Here is a 19,186-nt window from a genome sequence, read left to right as displayed (position 1 = left end):
TAAAGACTTTTATAAAATATAATAAATGATTATAACTCGTTTTGTCATCATGAAGATTTTTCATTTTCACATGATGAGTTTCTAATTCCTATGAACATAATAAATTTTATGTGTATTATAATAAATAATCTATATTATAAAATAAATTTTTAGTACCTATATTTTTTGGGGAGGAATCCGCTAACAATATTTTTGAATTTATTCGACTAAAAATATCATTTAATCTATTTTAAAGGGAAAAGTATATATTTAATACCTAAACTATTAATTTAGTCTGTTTTAATATTTAAACTATCAATTTTTATTTTATTTTAATACCCGTCATTAAGTTTTAAAAAAATAAATCAAAACTAATAAATTAAATACTAAATACGAATTTATGCTTTTTAAAATAACACGGGCAGCCCAGCCCAACTTGGATCGGGAAACTGACCTCTGAGGCCATCGAAAGGCTGGTGTAATTTTTCGTCTATATTCATTGAACCTAGACACTATTTTGTTTTCTCAAATATTTTTCTAATATTCTTTTCATTTTATAAAAATATAACTTGCGTTGCGCATGATATTAGTATACATTAGAGGGTCAAGGAGTTGAAATTTGATTTTTTGTTCTTGATATAATTATTATTGGTATTTAATTTATGAACTAATAAATACGAATTATTTAAAAATTCAGGATTCCGTCCTATTAAATTATCTAATAGTTGATTGATTATTATTTTTTAATATTTAATATTTTAAAAATTATTTTAACTCTTAAACAAATGATTCTAATATGATATATATTCGAATAATTATTCATTATCTTTCTATCTATTAAAAATCTGAAGTTGGTCAACTAAGTTGAAGATATTAATATTATAATTAAGAATTTCTTTAAAAATTAATTGATATTAGAGTTGAAATTCGATAGCATAATCCTTTCTCTCTTAGAGAATAAATTAAATTAGAATTATTTTCAAATAAAATTTGGATTTTTGTTTTACTATATCTATATATTTGGATCATATCTATTTTTTTATTATTTTGAGTGATTACAATATAATATTTGTTTAGATTTTTTTTAATTAATTGACAACAAACACTACAGATACAACTGCTCGAACTATAGATCATAAGAAAAAAATTATTTTTATCACTGAGATAACTTGATGAGTTTATATTTTGTTGTTTCTAAAGTAAACATATATCGGTATATAAACTTGATTTTAAGATATAGTGTAATATAACGATTTCCATTTAAAGGTATAATAATAAAAATATCCTCAACATTTGATTAAATAATAACTTTGGTCATTATTCTTATTTTTGAAACATTTTGACCATAATATTTTATTTTGGGACAAAAAGACACATTTGTATATGAAAATTGTTAGTCAACAAACAATCAATACTCTAAAATAGAAATATTTTTTTAAATGAAACATTGACGGCCAAAATGTTATAAAAAAGAATAAATGTTAAAGTAACTATTTAGTTAAACATTAGTGGTATTTTTACTTTAAAATGAAACATTAAAAAATTAAAATGCTCAAAAAAGAATAATGTCGAAAATGATTATTTTGTTAAATATTAGAATTTTTTTCCTTTTAGTATTATGCCATGTTTAAATTGATACCTTAACTTTTTTTTTTATTTAATTATGTACATGAATTCAACTTTTAGGTTACAATTGGCACGTAAACGTGACTTAATGATTCAAATTGGTTCAGACAAATGATTTATCGTTATTATTAATTGGAATTAAAAAATGAATTTAGGTTGCCAATTTGAATCAACGAGATAAGTTCATGTACTTAATCGGAGGAAAAAAGTTTTAGCTATCAAATTAAATCTTAAAGACAAATTTAAGTACCTAATTGAACTAAAATAAAATTTAACTATAAAATTATACTTTTAAACCAAGTTCAAGTATCAAAATATATATTTACAATTCTATATATTGTTCGACAACACGAGTAAAAAGCCAAAGGACGCAACACAACGAATCAAAGCATAAATATCTGCGTTGTTTGGAAACGAACCAAAAAGAGGAAAGCAAAACATGGCTGCTGCTTCTTCTTCCTCTATCTTCTTCAATCCCTTCACTTCTCAACACTGTAACTCCGACAAGAAGGCCTGCTCCGACCTTTCTGCCGGCGCTATCAAGCTGGGTTTTTTTGGTCCCACCACTAACACTGCCTCTGCATCTCTGAGATTCAAGAAGCTGAATTATGGGAAAGGATCGTCTTATGATTTATCTGTTGTGTGTAAAGCTGTTTCGGTTAAGCTTGACACTGAGATCGAAGGGCTTAACATTGCTGATGACGTTACTCAGGTCTCATTTTCATGTTTGTTTCTTGAATTTCGGTCGGGATTGAGAAATGGGTTGCTTTTATTTTTGGAGAATTTGGCTTTCAGTGTTTTGTTTGCATAGATTTCTGAAGTGGGGGCGGATTGTTTCTTGGAAATTTTCAAGTTATGCTTTCTGGGTTCTTAATTTTCGTGGTACTACACGCTTTTCTGGTATATGTCGCGGATTAATTTTTTTCAAGGATGTGATAATCATTGAAGAAGAGAAAAAAAAAAAAAAATAAATTTACAGACTTTTGTGCTTTCGTGACCGTAATAGTTTTATATTAGTATTAAGATTAGTTCATTTGAAATTCTTTGTTCACTTCAGCACCCAGAAAGATTATTTGTTGAATTATGTTTAGAAATGGTTCTATTTATAAAAGTACAGTGTCTGAGTCTCGGGTTTTTCTATGTGAAACTGAAACTCTTTACTATTTTGCTCTTAGCACATGCTATCTCAATGGCGAAAGAACCGAACTTGTATAAATTTAATAATCAATGAACCTTTCTATTTTTGTTTTGCTGCGTTATTTATTTTGTTCTATTGTTTGTTTTGTAATACAGCTTATTGGAAAAACACCAATGGTGTACTTGAACAATATTGTGAAAGGCTCTGTCGCAAATATTGCAGCCAAGCTTGAGATTATGGAGCCATGTTGCAGTGTGAAGGACAGGTAGCGAAATTTTTTCACAAGCATCATGTAGCTTGTAAAGTTGTTTGCATTAGTTATCAAGTTTGTTGTCTGCTAATAGTTAAAAAACATTACCTTGAGATCTAGGAGAAAATGGTTGTTATTTTTGCTGAACCCTCTGGCCTCTGCTAAAGTTTTTATAAGGATATCTTCTAAGGGGAGTTCATTAAGGCAGCCTTATATGTATATGGGTATTTAAGTTCTTCTCAAGAAATGTTCATTCATTTATCCTTTTTAAATTCCAAAATCTTTTGGATGAGGCTTGATGATAACTGTCCTGTCATTAAATTTTAAATATAAGGAAGACCAGGCAATTGACTGGATTTTTTAAATTGGTTTCAGGATAGGGTACAGTATGATTGCAGATGCTGAACAAAAAGGACTTATAACAGCTGGAAAGGTAATGGGAGGTAGATGGGACTTCTGTCCATGTGTGGTGTATGTACAACAACAAATTTATTATCAAAATTTGCTGTCACACCGTTTTGAATACTTTGTCTTAAATTTGGCATTCTTGGATGGTCTTCTGAAAAGGCAAGTGGGAGTTCTATTTTAGGTGTAGGCTCCCACTGTTAGATCAATATGCTCTGCTATTTCAGCAATCTTGAGCTCATCTGTTATGCCTAAAACCGTGGCTATACCGTCAAGCATTCAGATTTTCACTTCTAATATCACAACCATTGACTTAGTCTGTCCTGCTGCAGAAAGAGAGGCTTACCTTCATAACATAAGGTCCGAGTGATGCGTGGACACATATAGATGTCTGTATTTTACTATCTCATCACAGCAGTTACTAGGCATACTTTTCATTCGACTTAGTTTCTCTTGCATGGACTCATGACCCAGCCTTGCATCTTATTTTTTTGGTTTTTCATTAGAGGTTTTTTAGTGTCAAAATCCTGTTATATTTTGTTGCTAATGGTTTTGCTATCTCTCTATGTTGTCCACTGGTGACCACTGATTAAATAGAGCCTGTGCTCCGATTTGAATGGAAAAATATAATATAATTCTTTTATCTTTTCTATTTATTATTTATATACTATACATTTTGGAGATTCTGGTTTAAATTTAAAAAGGACCTTTTAGATCAATCTTAGTCTCCACTACTGTTAAACTCGTGTGTGATTGCTACTTATTACATGTTTTTTAAAATAAATTTGGGTACTTATGAGCTGATGCTCACCATTTACTCTTAAACATTTTAGAGTATTCTTGTGGAACCTACAAGTGGAAACACGGGCATTGGCCTCGCATTCATTGCTGCCTCAAAAGGATATAAACTTATCTTGACAATGCCGTCATCAATGAGTCTGGAAAGAAGAGTTCTTTTGAAAGCATTTGGAGCTGAGCTTATTTTAACTGATCCAGCAAAAGGCATGAAGGGTGCTGTTCAGAAAGCTGAAGAGATTGTGAAAAGCACACCCAATGCCTACATGCTTCAACAGTTTGATAATCCAGCAAATCCCAAAGTCAGTATTTACTACTCCTTATTTGTACTTTGCTGAGTTTTGTGGCCTTAGGTAAAAAAATCATATTTCCTTTTGCAGATACACTATGAGACAACTGGCCCAGAGATCTGGGAAGACACCAGAGGCAAAGTTGACATTTTTGTTGGAGGGATTGGAACTGGTGGAACTATATCTGGAGTTGGTTGCTACCTTAAAGAAAAGAATCCCAACATAAAGGTGATCATCCATTTTTTTTTTATAGAAGTTGGAGGTCTCATTAAAACCCCCCTTCTTATTCGTTCACATACTAAGAAGTATGTTAACGAACATTGGAAGGAAGAAAAGAGTACCTCAAATTATATTAATAATAATACCCAATACAAAAGATTACACGAAATATCCTCCTATGGTGATAAGCACCATTACAACAAACACCTTAACCTCATATAACCTCAACCAAAGTCGCAATCTAAACACCTTATTTCTAATTACACCTCCAGTAATAGAATTTAAACAACGCAACAGAACATAATACAAAATAAAAGCAACACCTACAACCATATAAACTAAATTAAACCACAAATAGAAAGGCAAAATCTAATTAGATTCGTCTTCTTCAGGAGCCCACGAGTTTGGTTTGAATGAAGGCTCTATCTCATGCACCATGATCTTGAAGGAGTTTTCACCCACCTTCAATTCCAACGTCGCATCAATTCTCGCACCAGCCTTTGCTAGGACTTGAATTTTTGCCCGATCAAAGGATGATGGTGACTGACAGCTTTTGTCGATTGCTAGTAACTGACCCCAACTATCAGCAATGTTCTTGAAGGTATCCCTATTCCATGCGTGAAACGGAACACCCTTGCAAACTAACCATACTCGGCGACACTCCAATACCAAACTCTCTGACCAAGCTTCGACTATAGAGAACCACTCTACGAGAGTCTCTGATTTATCGCTCTTCACACTTCTCAATGAAGCAGAATCTTCGAAAATCATTAATACCGCATTTCCAGCAGCTCTCATTAAGTAGAAGCCAGTGAGGTCCTTTGCATGCATTTGTCTAGCGAGATGACTGATTTTGATGAAATTTTTACACCACCCCACTAGACAATAATTCAACACCTGAAGTTTTTCTTCATCAATAACACCTTCGACTTTATAATGCTTCTTCCTCGAATCATCTTCCATCCTGGACTTGTGGAGAACACTTGTGGAAGACTTTCTCTAATAGGATTGACGAGGTTTGAATTTAGCGAAAGAAACGCCAATTTTGCTGCCGTCGATATAAGAGCCATTCATTTTTGAGGTCGCTCTCCTTGCTTCTTCGATTGAAGCGAAGCGAATGAAACCAAAACGAACTCCTTTTGCATTTATTTTATTTGGAATAAAAGCGTCAATAACCCGACCATGGGAGCAAAAAAATGATCCAAGCCTCTTCCAATGGATATTCTTTGGTAAATTTTCAACAAAAATGTGTAGCATCCATACTTATCAACATTGCACTCCTTTGTGATAGATTCCCTGGTTCCATCGTGGACACCATCAACTGTTGACTTTTCGTCGCAACTCCCAGATTTAAAAGGCACATGAATACTTGGAGATGCTAAAGAGGCTGGATTTGGCAATGGCTGTACTGGAGGAACAGGAGCATCAGAATTAGAAATAGTACCTCTTTTAACAACAAGATTCTTCCTTGCCATCTCAATGTGCAAAAGAGACTTCAACTTAGAATCAAAAACCATTTTCTGGAGAGCATCCTTGGCAGCAACTGCAAATTCTGCATTTGAGAAGAGAGCGAAACCCTTAGGCTTTTCTCCTTTATAACTCAAATGAGAATCTTCAAAGCCTAGAAGCCATCTCAGAAGATTTTGCAGCTCTCTCTCTTTGACATCTACAGGCAGACCCATAATGAAGATGGTACGAACCTCCTCAAGATGAGAAGGGAGAGATGACGGAGAAAGCGCGTCTGCAGAGGATGGAGGAGTTTGGCCCTTCGATTTCTGTTGGACAGAAGGGAGGATTCCAACACCCCGCATGAAGAAAACCGTTGAAGTAAAAACAACCCAGGGACTTGACGAAATTGTTCTGTTAGCGCCCGGCGATGGAAGCTGTGACTGCCGACGATGGAGGCTATGAATGCCGGCGATGGAGGCTGTGACTGCCGGCGAAAAAAGAAGGGAGTAGGTGATGAATAGAGTCCTACAGGTAGATATAGGACCTGAAGACAGATGAACTTCGTAGTTATCCCGACAAAAAACTAAAACACGAAAAACGCCATGGGTCTGGAAGATAGGAAAAAAAATTGTAATGTTCGCAAGAAAAAGGCCAGCCCAGCGGGAAGAAGATGTACAGGCGATGAGACGCTAGCAAAACGGAAACCAAGGCGTAAAGATCTTTGACGAAGAAGATGCGTCGCCAACAACTGAAAGCCGAAGGTCCTCTTCCAAGATCCACTGAGTTGAAGGCTCACCCTGACGTAATGATGCCTAGAACCGAGATTATGGCGCCGAGACGAAAAAACCTGGAAGATTTGGTGGTCAACAGCCACCGGATGTGGCGGCCGACTGTTACAGTTGGTGGAGATGAGAGGGAAGAGATCGAGGAGGGCGAAGAGAACGAAGGAATTGGGGAAAGAGGAGGCCTAGGGTTAGGGATTGAGGATGGTGAATTGGGAATCGAAGCGAGAGAAAGAATGGGAGGAGGGGAATTAGGGATTTCAATTGAAAAAGAGGGAAGGATGCATTTACCCTTTCAAATGATGCGTGCAGCTGAACCGGTTCAGGAGGCATTAGACTTAGTGGAGTTCCAGACCCAAGCAGAGTTGAAGCAGCCCAAGAATGGTGGCCCAGTAACCTGAAAGAGAAGGATAGAATCAGTTTGTTATAACTGTAACGCCAGCTGGCATTATTTGCTATTTACATTTCTAGCCTTGTAACAAAATAAGCTGGCTGTAAGGATTGATTCCTCAGATTATGAATGAATCGTTTTCTCATTTCCTAAAATCCTTTCTTCTCTATTTCCTCATTCTCAAACTCTTCTCTAATTCTCTTGAACTATAACAATTTGGTAATCAGAGCTACGATTCTGGCAAAAGTTTTTTTTGAGGGCATGCCAAAGAAAAATCAATCTATGGCAGAAAATGATTTAGCTAGAATTCAGAAACAAATTACAGACCTTGCTACCTTGGTAAAACGAGGCCAAGATGAGACTAATCTACCTAAATGGTGGGAGGCTCAGGAAAACAGGATTACTGCATTGGAGGCAAGGATGAACACGAATCACAGTTATGTGGAAGATATACTGAAGATCTTAACTGGCAGAAATGGTGAACAAGAGCAGACTGCAGGGGAACAGGTACAAACTCCTAGTAACTCTAAAGATGGGGAGAAAAATCCAGTTTCGGTGACTGTAGTGAAAGATAAATCAAGATTCACTTATAAAACAGATGAACCTGGGATTTTAAAAGATAAACCGGATGATTGTTTGGCCATTAAGAACAATTCTAGGTCTGAGAATTTGATAGGTGAAAACAGTAACACTAGACCTAATATGATGGGGTTGGTAGCTGAAAACAAGGGACCAGGGGGTTCATTTAGCAGTACAGGGAATATGTGGCATAGGCCTAAAATTGAACTGCCTTTTTTCGAAGGAGTTAATCCGAGGGGGTGGATTCAGAAATGCCATAAGTATTTTTCTATTTGTGGTGTTCCTGTTGAACAGAGAGTGGAGGTAGCTACTATGTATTTAACAGGCAAGGCTGAAATATGGTTTGATGGGTATATCATGCAAAAGCACCATGTTACCTGGAATGAATTTGAGGTTGATCTCTGTCACAGATTCAGTGACAGAAATTTTTCTGATATTGTTGAGGAATTCACTAAACTGACTCAGAAAGGGTCTGTGAACGAATATCAGGAGAAATTTGAGGATTTACAACCCCATATGTTGTTGCAGAATCCTACTTTAACTGAGGAGTTTTTTGTGTCACTCTTTATTAGTGGACTCAGGGATGATATTAAGCATAGGGTCAAAGCTTTGGATCCTAAGAATTTGTTTGAAGCATGTAAGCAAGCTAAGCTCTATGAATTGTCTGTGGAGTTTGAGAACAGAAGGTTGAGGCCTTCTTTTAAATTCCCACCCTACCCAAACCCCATTACTGTTTCTAAATCAGTTTCATTGCCAGTAAATACAAGACCTACAGTAGTGCAAAACTCTAAGCAGAATCTTATTGAGCACAGAAGGCAGAATAACCTCTGTTTTAAATGTGGAGAAAAATTCCTTCCAGGTCATCAATGTAAAGTGAAGCAGTTAAACATGATGATGGAGGATGACACTGTTTTACCTTCAGAAAATTCACCAGCAGATTTTGAGCAAACAAGTATGCAAGAAGAAGAGAGCTTAGAAATATCAATGAATGCTATTAATGGATGTATTGGACATAATACATTGAGGATACAAGGAACAATTCAAGGGAGACCACTAAGTATATTGATTGACAGTGGTAGTACCCACAGTTTTTTAACACCTCAGTGGGCTGATGCGGGTAAACAGGTTAATACTCCCTATCCTTTAACTATTACAGTAGCTAATGGACAGCAATTCTATAGTTCAACAAGGTGTAATGAGGTGGAATGGAAGATGCAAGGGCACTCTTTTATACATGACTTTAGACTACTTCAATTGGGGGGCAGTGATATGGTATTAGGTGTGGATTGGATGAAATTGTTCAGTCCAATTTTGATGGACTTCAATAATATGACATTGAGTTTTGTGCATAAAGGGGAGCAGATTATTATACAAGGTCAGCAACAATCTAATTCTCTACAGCAGATTTCAGGAGCTACTCTATTGAAGATGACAGCTTCTGACTCATCTATTTTGGGACATGTAGTCCTATTTACTATGTTTGAAGGATCCAAGTCTGTTCCTACGGCTATTCAATCTCTCTTAGACCAATATCACTGTGTTTTTACTGAGCCTACAGGTCTGCCACCTACAAGGAATCATGATCATGCTATTACCCTTAAGCCTGAAGCTGCTCCTATCAATTTAAGACCTTATAGATTTCCACATAATCAGAAAGTTGAAGTGGAAAAGCAAATTGCTAATATGCTATCATCCTCTATTATTCAGCCAAGCAAAAGTCCATTTGCTTCTCCATGTCTTTTAATAAAAAAGAAGGATGGTACTTGGAGGTTTTGTGTAGACTACAGGAAGTTAAACAACATGATAGTGAAAGATAAATTCCCAATTCCTGTGGTGGAGGATCTATTGGATGAGTTACATGGAGCAGTATATTTTTTCCAAAATTGATTTGAGGTCTGGTTATTGGCAAATCAGAATTAAACCTGAGGATATCTACAAGACAACATTCAGAACTCTTCAAGACCACTATGAATTTAAGGTAATGCCCTTTGGGCTTACTAATGCCCCTACTACATTCCAAGCTCTAATGAATGAATTATTTAGTTCATTTCTTAGAAAATTTGTCTTGGTTTTTTTTGATGATATCCTAGTTTACAGTACCTCTATGGCAGATCATGTTGTTCATCTTCAATTAGTTTTGGAAATTTTGAAAACTAATCAATTATTTGCCAAGAGGTCCAAATGCTTCTTTGGGCAGACTCAAGTGGAATACTTGGGTCATATTATATTAGCTTCTGAAGTATCTACTGACCCTTCTAAAGTTACAGCTATGAAGGATTGGCCTGTGCCAAAATCACTAAAATCTTTGCGTGGATTTTTGGGATTAACAGGCTATTACAGACGATTTATAAAGGGTTATGGTACAATCAGTAAACCCTTGACACAACTGCTCAAGAAGGACAGTTTTAAGTGGACTGAGGTGGCTTTATTGGCTTTTGAAAAATTAAAGTCTGCTATGTGTGAGGCCCCTGTTTTAGCATTACCAGACTTTGGTAAATGTTTTTATTTGGAGACAGATGCAAGTTCAGGGGGAATAGGGGCTGTATTATCTCAGGAGGGAAGGCCTATTGCTTACCTTAGCAAGGCACTTAGTCCTAGACATGCTGCTCTTTCTATATATGAAAGGGAGTACCTTGCTATTTTAATGGCCGCTTCTAAATGGAGACATTATTTAGAAGGCAGTCCTTTTGTTATTAAAACAGACCATGAATCTCTTAAGTATTTGTTGGAGCAGAAATTAACTACTGCTATTCAAAAGAAGGGCTTGACTAAACTGCTGGGATTGGATTACACTATTCAGTACAGGAAGGGAAAGTCAAATGTAGTTGCTGATGCCCTTTCTAGACAATGGGAAGATCAAGGTCAATGCTTATCTTTGAGTACTACTTTGATCATTCCTAGTTGGGTGCAAGAGGTGGAAGAGACTTAGAAAGAGGATAAAATGGCTGCAGAATGGATATCTATTTTAACAGTTACTCCTAGTGTTGATACTAGGTGGAAATATTCTAAGGGCATCCTTAGATTTCAAAATAGAGTTTATATTGGTGCTAATGGAACTCTAAGGGTACAGATTATTCAAATCTTACATGATTCACCCCATGGAGGTCATTCTGGTATACAGGCTACTTATCAGAGAATTAAGGCTTATTTTTGCTGGCCTAGATTGAAAGCTATGGTCACAGTTTATATTAAGGCTTGTACAGTTTGTCAACAAACAAAGGTGGAGCATATTGCTAAACTAGGACTTTTACAACCAATTCCTATTCCTCACCAAGCTTGGGAGGTCATTACTATGGATTTTATTGAGGGATTACCTACATCTTTGAGGAAAAATTGCATTTTGGTAGTTGTTGACAAATTTACAAAATACAGTCATTTTCTAGCATTGTCACATCCCTATTCTGCTGCTGATGTAGACAAATTATATTTGGATACTGTTTATAAACTTCATGGCCAGCCTAAAATGGCCATTTCTGACAGGGACAAAACATTCACTAGTCTCTTCTGGAGAGAACTGATGAAGCAGTTAGGGACTAAGACATTGTTTAGCACTGCTTACCATCCAGAGACTGATGGTCAAACAGAAAGGGTGAATCAGTGTTTAGAACAATATTTGAGGGGCCTATGTTTTTTTCAACCAAAGCAGTGGGCTAAATAGTTGCCATATGCAGAATGGTGGTATAACACTACATATCACTCTGCCCTTAAGATGACACCATTTCAAGCTTTATATGGTTATAAACCTCCTACTATGGTTTGGCAGACAGAAACTACAGTACAGTTTGTTAATGAGTTAATGACTAGCAGAGAGAGTCTTAGACAGTTGGTAAAGTGGCAGTTAGAACAGGCCAGCAGCAGAATGAAACAACAATCAGATAAAAAGAGGACAGAGAGGATATTTGCAGTAGGGGATAGTGTTTACCTGAAGTTGCAACCCTATCGCCAAACTTCACTGGCCCTGAGAAAAAATTTAAAATTAGCAGCAAAGTATTATGGTCCTTATAAAATTATTGAGAAAATTGGTGAAGTTGCATATAAATTGGACTTACCCGATTCTTCTAGAATGCATCCAGTTTTTCTTGTCAGTCTCCTCAAGAAACATGTGGGTGACTTGGTCATTTCTTCTACGGAACCTCCTGCAATGGATGATGATGGTCAGATTCGAGTTGAGCCATATAAGGTTATGGGCAGAAGAATAATAAATAGACATAACAAACCTGTATCTCAGTTGCTGGTACGATGGAGAAACCTTGATGAAACCAGTGATTCGTGGGAGGACTATACTGTTCTTCGAAGACAGTTTCCAGAGTTTGATCCTTGGGGACAAGGATCAATTCCAGCGGCGGGTATTGTTACAGTTGGTGGGGATGAGAGGGAAGAGATCGAGGAGGGCGAAGAGAACGAAGGAATTGGGGAAAGAGGAGGCCTAGGGTTAGGGATTGAGGATGGTGAATTGGGAATCGAAGCGAGAGAAAGAATGGGAGGAGGGGAATTAGGGATTGCAATTGAAGAAGAGGGAAGGATGCATTTACCCTTTCAAATGATGCGTGCAGCTGAACCGGTTCAGGAGGCATTGGACTTAGTGGAGTTCCAGACCCAAGCAGAGTTGAAGCAGCCCAAGAATGGTGGCCCAGTAACCTGAAAGAGAAGGATAGAATCAGTTTGTTATAACTGTAACGCCAGCTGGCATTATTTGCTATTTACATTTCTAGCCTTGTAACAAAATAAGACTGGCTGTAAGGATTGATTCCTCAGATTATGAATGAATCGTTCTCATTTCCTAAAATCCTTTCTTCTCTATTTCCTCATTCTCAAACTCTTCTCTAATTCTCTTGAACTATAACACCGACGCGGTGACAAACGGCGGCGGTGGGTGGCGTACGTCGGCGGCGGACAACAAATGAATGTCTGAGGGGAGAATAAATTTCAAAAACGCCTGGGATATTTGAAATTTGAAAAACACCTAGGTTAGAGAGAAGCTCTAGCTTCTCTCACTAACACGTGAACTAACATAGGGATCGAGGTGATCATCCATTTTAACAGACTCTAAATGACATTTAATCACATGCCCTTCCAAACATTATCACATTGAATTTTGGAGATTTATTTTAGTGAATTTATGATCAAAGAAAAGCAATTTTTAGTATCAACTAACACTGCTAATTTTCTTTAAGGAATTCCTTTTATTTTATTTTTTCAAGAAGGGCCTTGCCTTATTTTGCAACTGAATAGTTGACTGTTTGTTTATGTCTTTGGATGTATCAGGTTATTGGAGTCGAACCTACAGAGAGCAACATACTTTCCGGTGGAAAGCCTGGTAAGAGGAGATAACCTTCTTTTTTTTAATATAATTATCTTCATGTGTCAATTTTTAGGAATATGCATCTTATATTGACACCACACCTTCCCCTTATCACATACAGGTCCTCACAAGATTCAAGGGATTGGAGCAGGTTTTATACCTGGGAATTTGAACCTAGATGTGATGGATGAAGTTATTGAGGTCTGAGTTTTGTTTTCCTTCGTGGCTAATTTTTTGCGATTTCTGTCTGTTACTTTTATGTGGCCATTCATCAAACTGGTAGTTGAGGTTTTCTTTGTATTAAGTTTCTCTATTGGCTTCGGTTCATGAAGTCATGTATCCTGATGGATTTGAATTGACAGATATCCAGCGATGAAGCTGTTGAAACTGCAAAGCAATTAGCCCTTCAAGAAGGCTTGATGGTAAATTCTTTTTCTTCAACTTTAAATTGGCTTCAAAGTTTGGACTGAAAGCAAAAATAAATGGTCCTTTACCTACATTAATTTCTTATTGCAATGTTGTTAATCCTAGCAATAGGAAGTTAATAAAAATGGGAAGAAGTCATTTCTCATTATACATATGACCTTAGTAACTCAAAAGCTTGACCTAAGCTTAAACAATTGGAAGGTTCTTGGACTTGGCTCATTCAGGTAGTAAACCACGTGGTTTGTATTTGAGCAAGACTTTCGAAACCCTTGGTAAATAAAAAATAAAAAGATGAGCAAAATAGAGACAATTGATTTCGGTTCGTATATCGTGTTCTACGTGTGCTATAACATTCCTTCATTGCTAATTTGATTCATTATACTATGTAATATTAGGTGGGCATATCCTCTGGTGCAGCAGCAGCTGCCGCAATGAAAGTTGGGAAAAGACCGGAAAATGCCAGGAAGCTGATTGCTGTAAGTATTTTTAGCATATACTAAGAGCTTGACCAGCAGCTTTCAAGTAGGATACTTGTATTTTGGAGATCATAAACATAAAATATAACGTTAAAGCTAGAAACAAGTATGAAGGTGTCATCTTTTGCTAAACTATAGGAATGACATATATCAAACAATGTCACGGTGAATAACTGAGTGATATTAAAGAATAGTGAACTTTGGATCTAAGGTTATGTAAAGTTGGCTGGTAGTCTGCTAGAAAAGAGCTGGGGACTTGGTCTTTGCTTGTAGAAGTCTCATTCTGAATATGACCAACATGAAGCCAAACCTTTATGTTATAATGTTATGTCACGAACCTGCCTAATTTAGGTGTTATATTCCCGATGTTAACCCTTCCCTCATCTTGTTTTTTTCACTTCTTTGGTGCACTTGTATGTCCCTGCACGTCTGTGTGAGGAACTAATAAAAGCAAAAACAACTCGACCGTCGCTAATAATTTTACCTGCATGCTTATTATTTTCCCATTTTTGGTAGCTATACAACCGTTTTCAAACGTGAAATATGATATAACTCGCATGTGTTTGGATACTTTCAGGTCGTGTTTCCAAGCTTTGGTGAGCGATACCTCTCCTCAGTACTTTTCCAATCTATTCGCGATGAATGTGAGAAAATGCAGCCTGAACCATGAAGTCTCTTTTATTTTCTATGAATAAAAACAATTTTTTCTCCATGGAGATGTTGGACCATTTTGGTAATGGTATGTAAACCATTGAGAAGGCATTTCCTTGAAATTCTCAACTATGAGTCATGACAACAATAATTTGATGAGAATTCTACTGCAATTCCATAAACAGAATTGTCTGGTATTAAAAATCTATAAAAGTCACTTAAGCATTTGGATATTTCGGCTCTTAATTTTGTTTAAGCAATAGTACAGTGTTTAAACAAGTTTTTTAATTCGAGTTTGAGAATTATTTACATAAAAAAACACTTATAGTAAAAGTTAAAACATACTACATGTCATACACACATCGGTATTCATCAGAATTCAAATAAAATATATATTGCCAAGAGTAAAAGCATGAAATCAAGAGGCAGTTTCTCAAATTCAAGCAGAATCAACTGCTAAGAATAAACTATCACAGTTTCAGGGCATTGTTTGGCAGATGCCTAACATATAATCTCAAGCTTTGAGTTAAAAATCTTTTAAGTAAACAGAAATGGGTCACAACCACAATTCTAGTACTCATCTGGACTCAAGCACTGATGTTGAAAGAAGACTTCATTCTCCGGACAAGGTGTGGCAGTGTCTTCATGTTATCCTCGATCGACTGGTCGACACACGACTCCAACTCATTGACTGCATCAGTTTTATTTTGTTGAAGTTTAGCTGATTCAAACTTATCTTGGCAGACCATCAAGGATCGGTTTAGCCTTTCCTACATCCATTACAAAAATTATCCATCAATGTATTATTATGGTGTAATATCTGGGTGACAGGCCAATAGAACTACAGAATCTAAACATGGAGAATCCTTAGACCTACGTAGAGAAGAATTAACGTTATTTTCTCCAGAATAAAAGCTGAAGAACCATACACCGAGATTTCTCTAACATCGGACACAACCACCGGCTATATGGTGAAATAATCGGATGATTAGCATAAGGTCCCCATTGAACATTCGAAGATACCATCATACCAACAAAGTGACTAGCAAAGCAACAGGAAAACAGTCATGGAATTGAACGTTTTCTAATCAACTCGTTTCCCTCTTCTTTGTCGATTCCTGTTACAACCTCCAAAATCTATAATGCTAAGGTAGATATTAAGTTCCAGCTACTTTGGAATCATTAATCACATTCAATCAGGTGTAAACTCCGAATCGCTGTCCACTAATAACTATGTCATTTGCATATTCTTCAGCACTTACGAACTAACCTTAAGATGTCATGCTGCCTTTGAGCATTTTCTACTGCGCATGAAATGAGAGTAGCTCATCATAGATTTCTATCTTGACTTAACAAAGGCGTTGGACATCAGTCCAATGATGCTTGATGTGAACATTTCTCGAACATTATTCAGAACACGGGCAGCCTACTGGATGATTAGAGGAGAGGGACAGTGTATTGCCATTCGATCACATCCACTCCAAAGATTAACTATTTCTTTTTTCCAGAAAATGCATGAAGCGAAAGAACAAATGCAAGAGGCAATAGGTTCACATTGCTAACTTTAGGACAGCACCCTTCTAAAATAAAACTCCAGAAACAGCTAGATCTTAATACAATCATGGAAAGGAAAGGTCCTTAAATTTATCAGGACAGAAAGAAATGGAACAGTGGAAGGAAGTAAGAAAGTGAAGTGAAAATTGAAGAAAATTTTAACCATGGAAAAAGTTAATGTTGTTCAATGAAGAGAACACTTAAAGCCTAAGTAGCTTCCTTTACACAAAAATTTGAAGACATGTGAAACTTACTTGAAACTTGGCCATTTCGTTCTCGAAATGATGTTGAGCATTGACAACAGGGACACTGCAATGTTCTACACAATTGCTTATCTCCTCTTGTTTCCTTGATCTATCAAAGCATTCATATGCACACTTGAAATACGCTTTCTGGAACCAATCATCACAACAAATTTAAACAAAATAAATAAAACCAACGCAACCAAGAAGCTTATGTCCTTATCATAACTGGTCAGAAAAAAATAAACAAACTTGGCATCTAATTATATCCCCAAGAACATGTAAAATTTTTAATATCTAAAGAAAACAGCAAGTTCAAAGCTTTAAAATCTAATAATCAATTTACTTCGGACAATTCATAAGCAAGAATTAAACAGAACCCGTTTGAGAATCATAGTTTCATGGAAAACATTAGGTTATGGTGACTAATATCAATCGAGGAAACTGTCAGAGAGAGAGAGAGAAGATGCCCAAGAAAAAGTGTAGAGATTTGAGCTTGGGTGAGAAGAGAGGGAAACCTGAAGGGTGAAATTGATGTGGTCTTGGACAGGAGCAAGTTGAGCTTGAGCTGCTGTGTTTACTTCATTAAGTTTCCTCCTCATTCTTTCTGAAACCATTTGCTGCTCAACTGCTTCTATGTGATCCATTTCTTGTCTTCCTTTCTTCCTTCTGACAATCTGATTCAAGAAATGGACACAGAGAATTAGGTTTTAGGGTTTATAAGGGGTTTTGGTTGCAGTTGAAAGGGTTTTATTTAGTTGTACAAAAAAAAAGTTTTATTTAAGCCTTAAAGCTACATTCTTGTTTTCTCTTGAAGAGTCTTTGGGTCCAAAACTCCAAATTCAGTACCCATTGGGCTCACTGAGCCTATCAACAGTGATATAAAGGTCTAACTTTTCTTGCTCGGGAGAATTTCACCATTTTTAGTCAATAAATTTGCATATTGATATACCCCATTGCATCAAACGAAGCGCAGATATAAAAAATGGAACAAAAAGATCAATCATCCCTATTAACATGCGAAAACCTTCCTTCATTCCTCTCTTCATTCGTCGACACCTTCGTAGACTTCTCAGTAAGTGGCTTTTTCCTGCCCCAACAGCAACAAATTCCTCAAAAACCTCTACAAACTCATTACCCTTCCCCTGACCGTCTCGTCGCCATCGGCGATCTCCATGGAGATCTCGAGAAATCCAAGCAAGCTTTCCGTCTCGCCGGCCTCATCGATGGGTCTGATCGTTGGTCCGGTGGGTCTACCACCGTTGTTCAGATTGGCGATGTGCTTGACCGTGGCGGGGAAGAGCTCAAGATCCTTTATTTCTTGGAGAAATTGAAGCGCGAAGCTGTTAAAACTGGTGGGCAGCTGCTAACTTTGAATGGAAATCACGAGATAATGAACATTGAAGGTGATTTCAGGTATGTTACTGAAAAGGGTTTAGAGGAATTTGATGTTTGGGCTTATTGGTATGCTATAGGGAACAAAATGAAGAGTTTATGTCATGGTTTAGAAATTCCTAAGAACCCATTTCATGGGATTCCTTTATCTTTTCATCGAGTCCCAGAAGAATTTTCTTATAGTGTTAGAGCTAGAATTGCTGCATTGAGACCCAATGGTCCGATCTCCCGTAGATTCTTAGCTAATAACTCGACTGTTTTGGTCGTCGGCGACTCGGTTTTTGTACACGGTGGCCTTTTAGCGAAACATGTGGACTATGGGTTGCAGAGGATCAATGAAGAGGTGAGGGATTGGATTAATGGATCGAAGGGCGGCCGAGCACCGGAGTATTGTAGAGGGAGGAATGCTGTGGTTTGGTTGAGAAAGTTTTCGGATGAGTTAGAAAAGAACTGTGATTGTTCACTTCTAGAACACGTTCTTGCTACAATCCCTGGTGCAAAAAGGATGATAATGGGTCATACGATTCAAGTGGCTGGGATTAATGGTGTTTGTGATTCTAGAGCTATAAGGATCGATGTGGGAATGTCGAAAGGCTGCGGTAATGGATTGCCTGAAGTTTTGGAGATTAATAAGGACTCGAGGTTGAGGGTATTGACTTCATATCCTTTGTATATGAACAAGAATCAATCATTTGCAGATGGTAGAACTAAGGAAGGGTTTGTATTGTTGGTACCGAAGCAGGGGCCGAAACTAGTCGAAGTGAAAGCTTAGCAGTTTCGAGTATATCTGAGCTCCGAAAGCTGTTACCCCATTAACTGCTGCACATATATTCATTTGCAGGTAAACTTGTTTGTAAAAGGAATTAACCATTGGATCTGCATTTTTTGATGTGAACTTGAACTGAAAACGTTGCTTATATTGTCATTGATGTATGAATTTGTTCGATCGATATGATGATTCCGTTAGCAATTTGGCCGTTGACCGATTTTTGGCTTTATGTCGTTGCTAGTGTTTAACCATTGTCTCGAAAAGTTTCCGTACGCAGCCAGACATGACATGAATCTTGTATTGGATTCTGGCAAATGAAAATTTCTGGCATTTATGTTAATTCTGTTATTCCATTGTTCATTTTCATGGTATGAATGCAGCCTTGTAAGAATTAATCTTTGAATGTCTGTGCACGTGCGAGTGCTTGTTTTGTAGATAGGAGTGTAAAAAAACTTGGTTATTCAATTT

At 36.8% G+C, this 19,186-nt stretch overlaps 3 protein-coding genes across 4 annotated transcripts; 2 read left to right on the top strand and 1 right to left on the bottom strand.

Moving 5' to 3' along the window:
* The first annotated feature begins 1,968 nt into the window (after positions 1-1,968).
* On the top strand, positions 1,969-14,880 carry LOC120143542 (cysteine synthase, chloroplastic/chromoplastic-like). 2 transcript variants are annotated; one of them, XM_039157842.1, is made up of 11 exons: positions 1,969-2,116; positions 2,150-2,317; positions 2,899-3,008; positions 3,369-3,426; positions 4,232-4,495; positions 4,574-4,711; positions 13,169-13,220; positions 13,327-13,406; positions 13,568-13,627; positions 14,027-14,107; positions 14,685-14,880. In XM_039157842.1, exons 1-11 carry the CDS (start codon positions 2,045-2,047, stop codon positions 14,775-14,777), a joined length of 1,176 nt encoding a protein of 391 aa, XP_039013773.1. In that variant the 5' UTR covers positions 1,969-2,044; the 3' UTR covers positions 14,778-14,880. The 2 variants fall into 2 exon arrangements, with proteins under 2 accessions (XP_039013773.1, XP_039013772.1); XM_039157841.1 differs by having other exon boundaries at positions 1,969-2,317.
* A 307-nt stretch (positions 14,881-15,187) lies between these two features.
* On the bottom strand, positions 15,188-17,305 carry LOC120143544 (protein FAM136A-like). Its single transcript, XM_039157844.1, has 3 exons — positions 17,073-17,305; positions 16,567-16,704; positions 15,188-15,528 (listed from the first exon to the last, which is right to left on the bottom strand). Exons 1-3 carry the CDS (start codon positions 17,199-17,201, stop codon positions 15,346-15,348), a joined length of 450 nt encoding a protein of 149 aa, XP_039013775.1. The 5' UTR covers positions 17,202-17,305; the 3' UTR covers positions 15,188-15,345.
* A 196-nt stretch (positions 17,306-17,501) lies between these two features.
* On the top strand, positions 17,502-19,058 carry LOC120143543 (shewanella-like protein phosphatase 2). Its single transcript, XM_039157843.1, has one exon. It carries the CDS (start codon positions 17,540-17,542, stop codon positions 18,719-18,721), a length of 1,182 nt encoding a protein of 393 aa, XP_039013774.1. The 5' UTR covers positions 17,502-17,539; the 3' UTR covers positions 18,722-19,058.
* Positions 19,059-19,186: the final 128 nt, after the last annotated feature.

The sequence above is a fragment of the Hibiscus syriacus genome, unplaced genomic scaffold, assembly GCF_006381635.1.
Source record: "Hibiscus syriacus cultivar Baekdansim isolate YM2019G1 unplaced genomic scaffold, ASM638163v2 tig00110858_pilon, whole genome shotgun sequence".
NCBI lineage: Eukaryota > Viridiplantae > Streptophyta > Magnoliopsida > Malvales > Malvaceae > Hibiscus > Hibiscus syriacus.
This window is presented reverse-complemented; position numbering and strand designations above follow the sequence as displayed.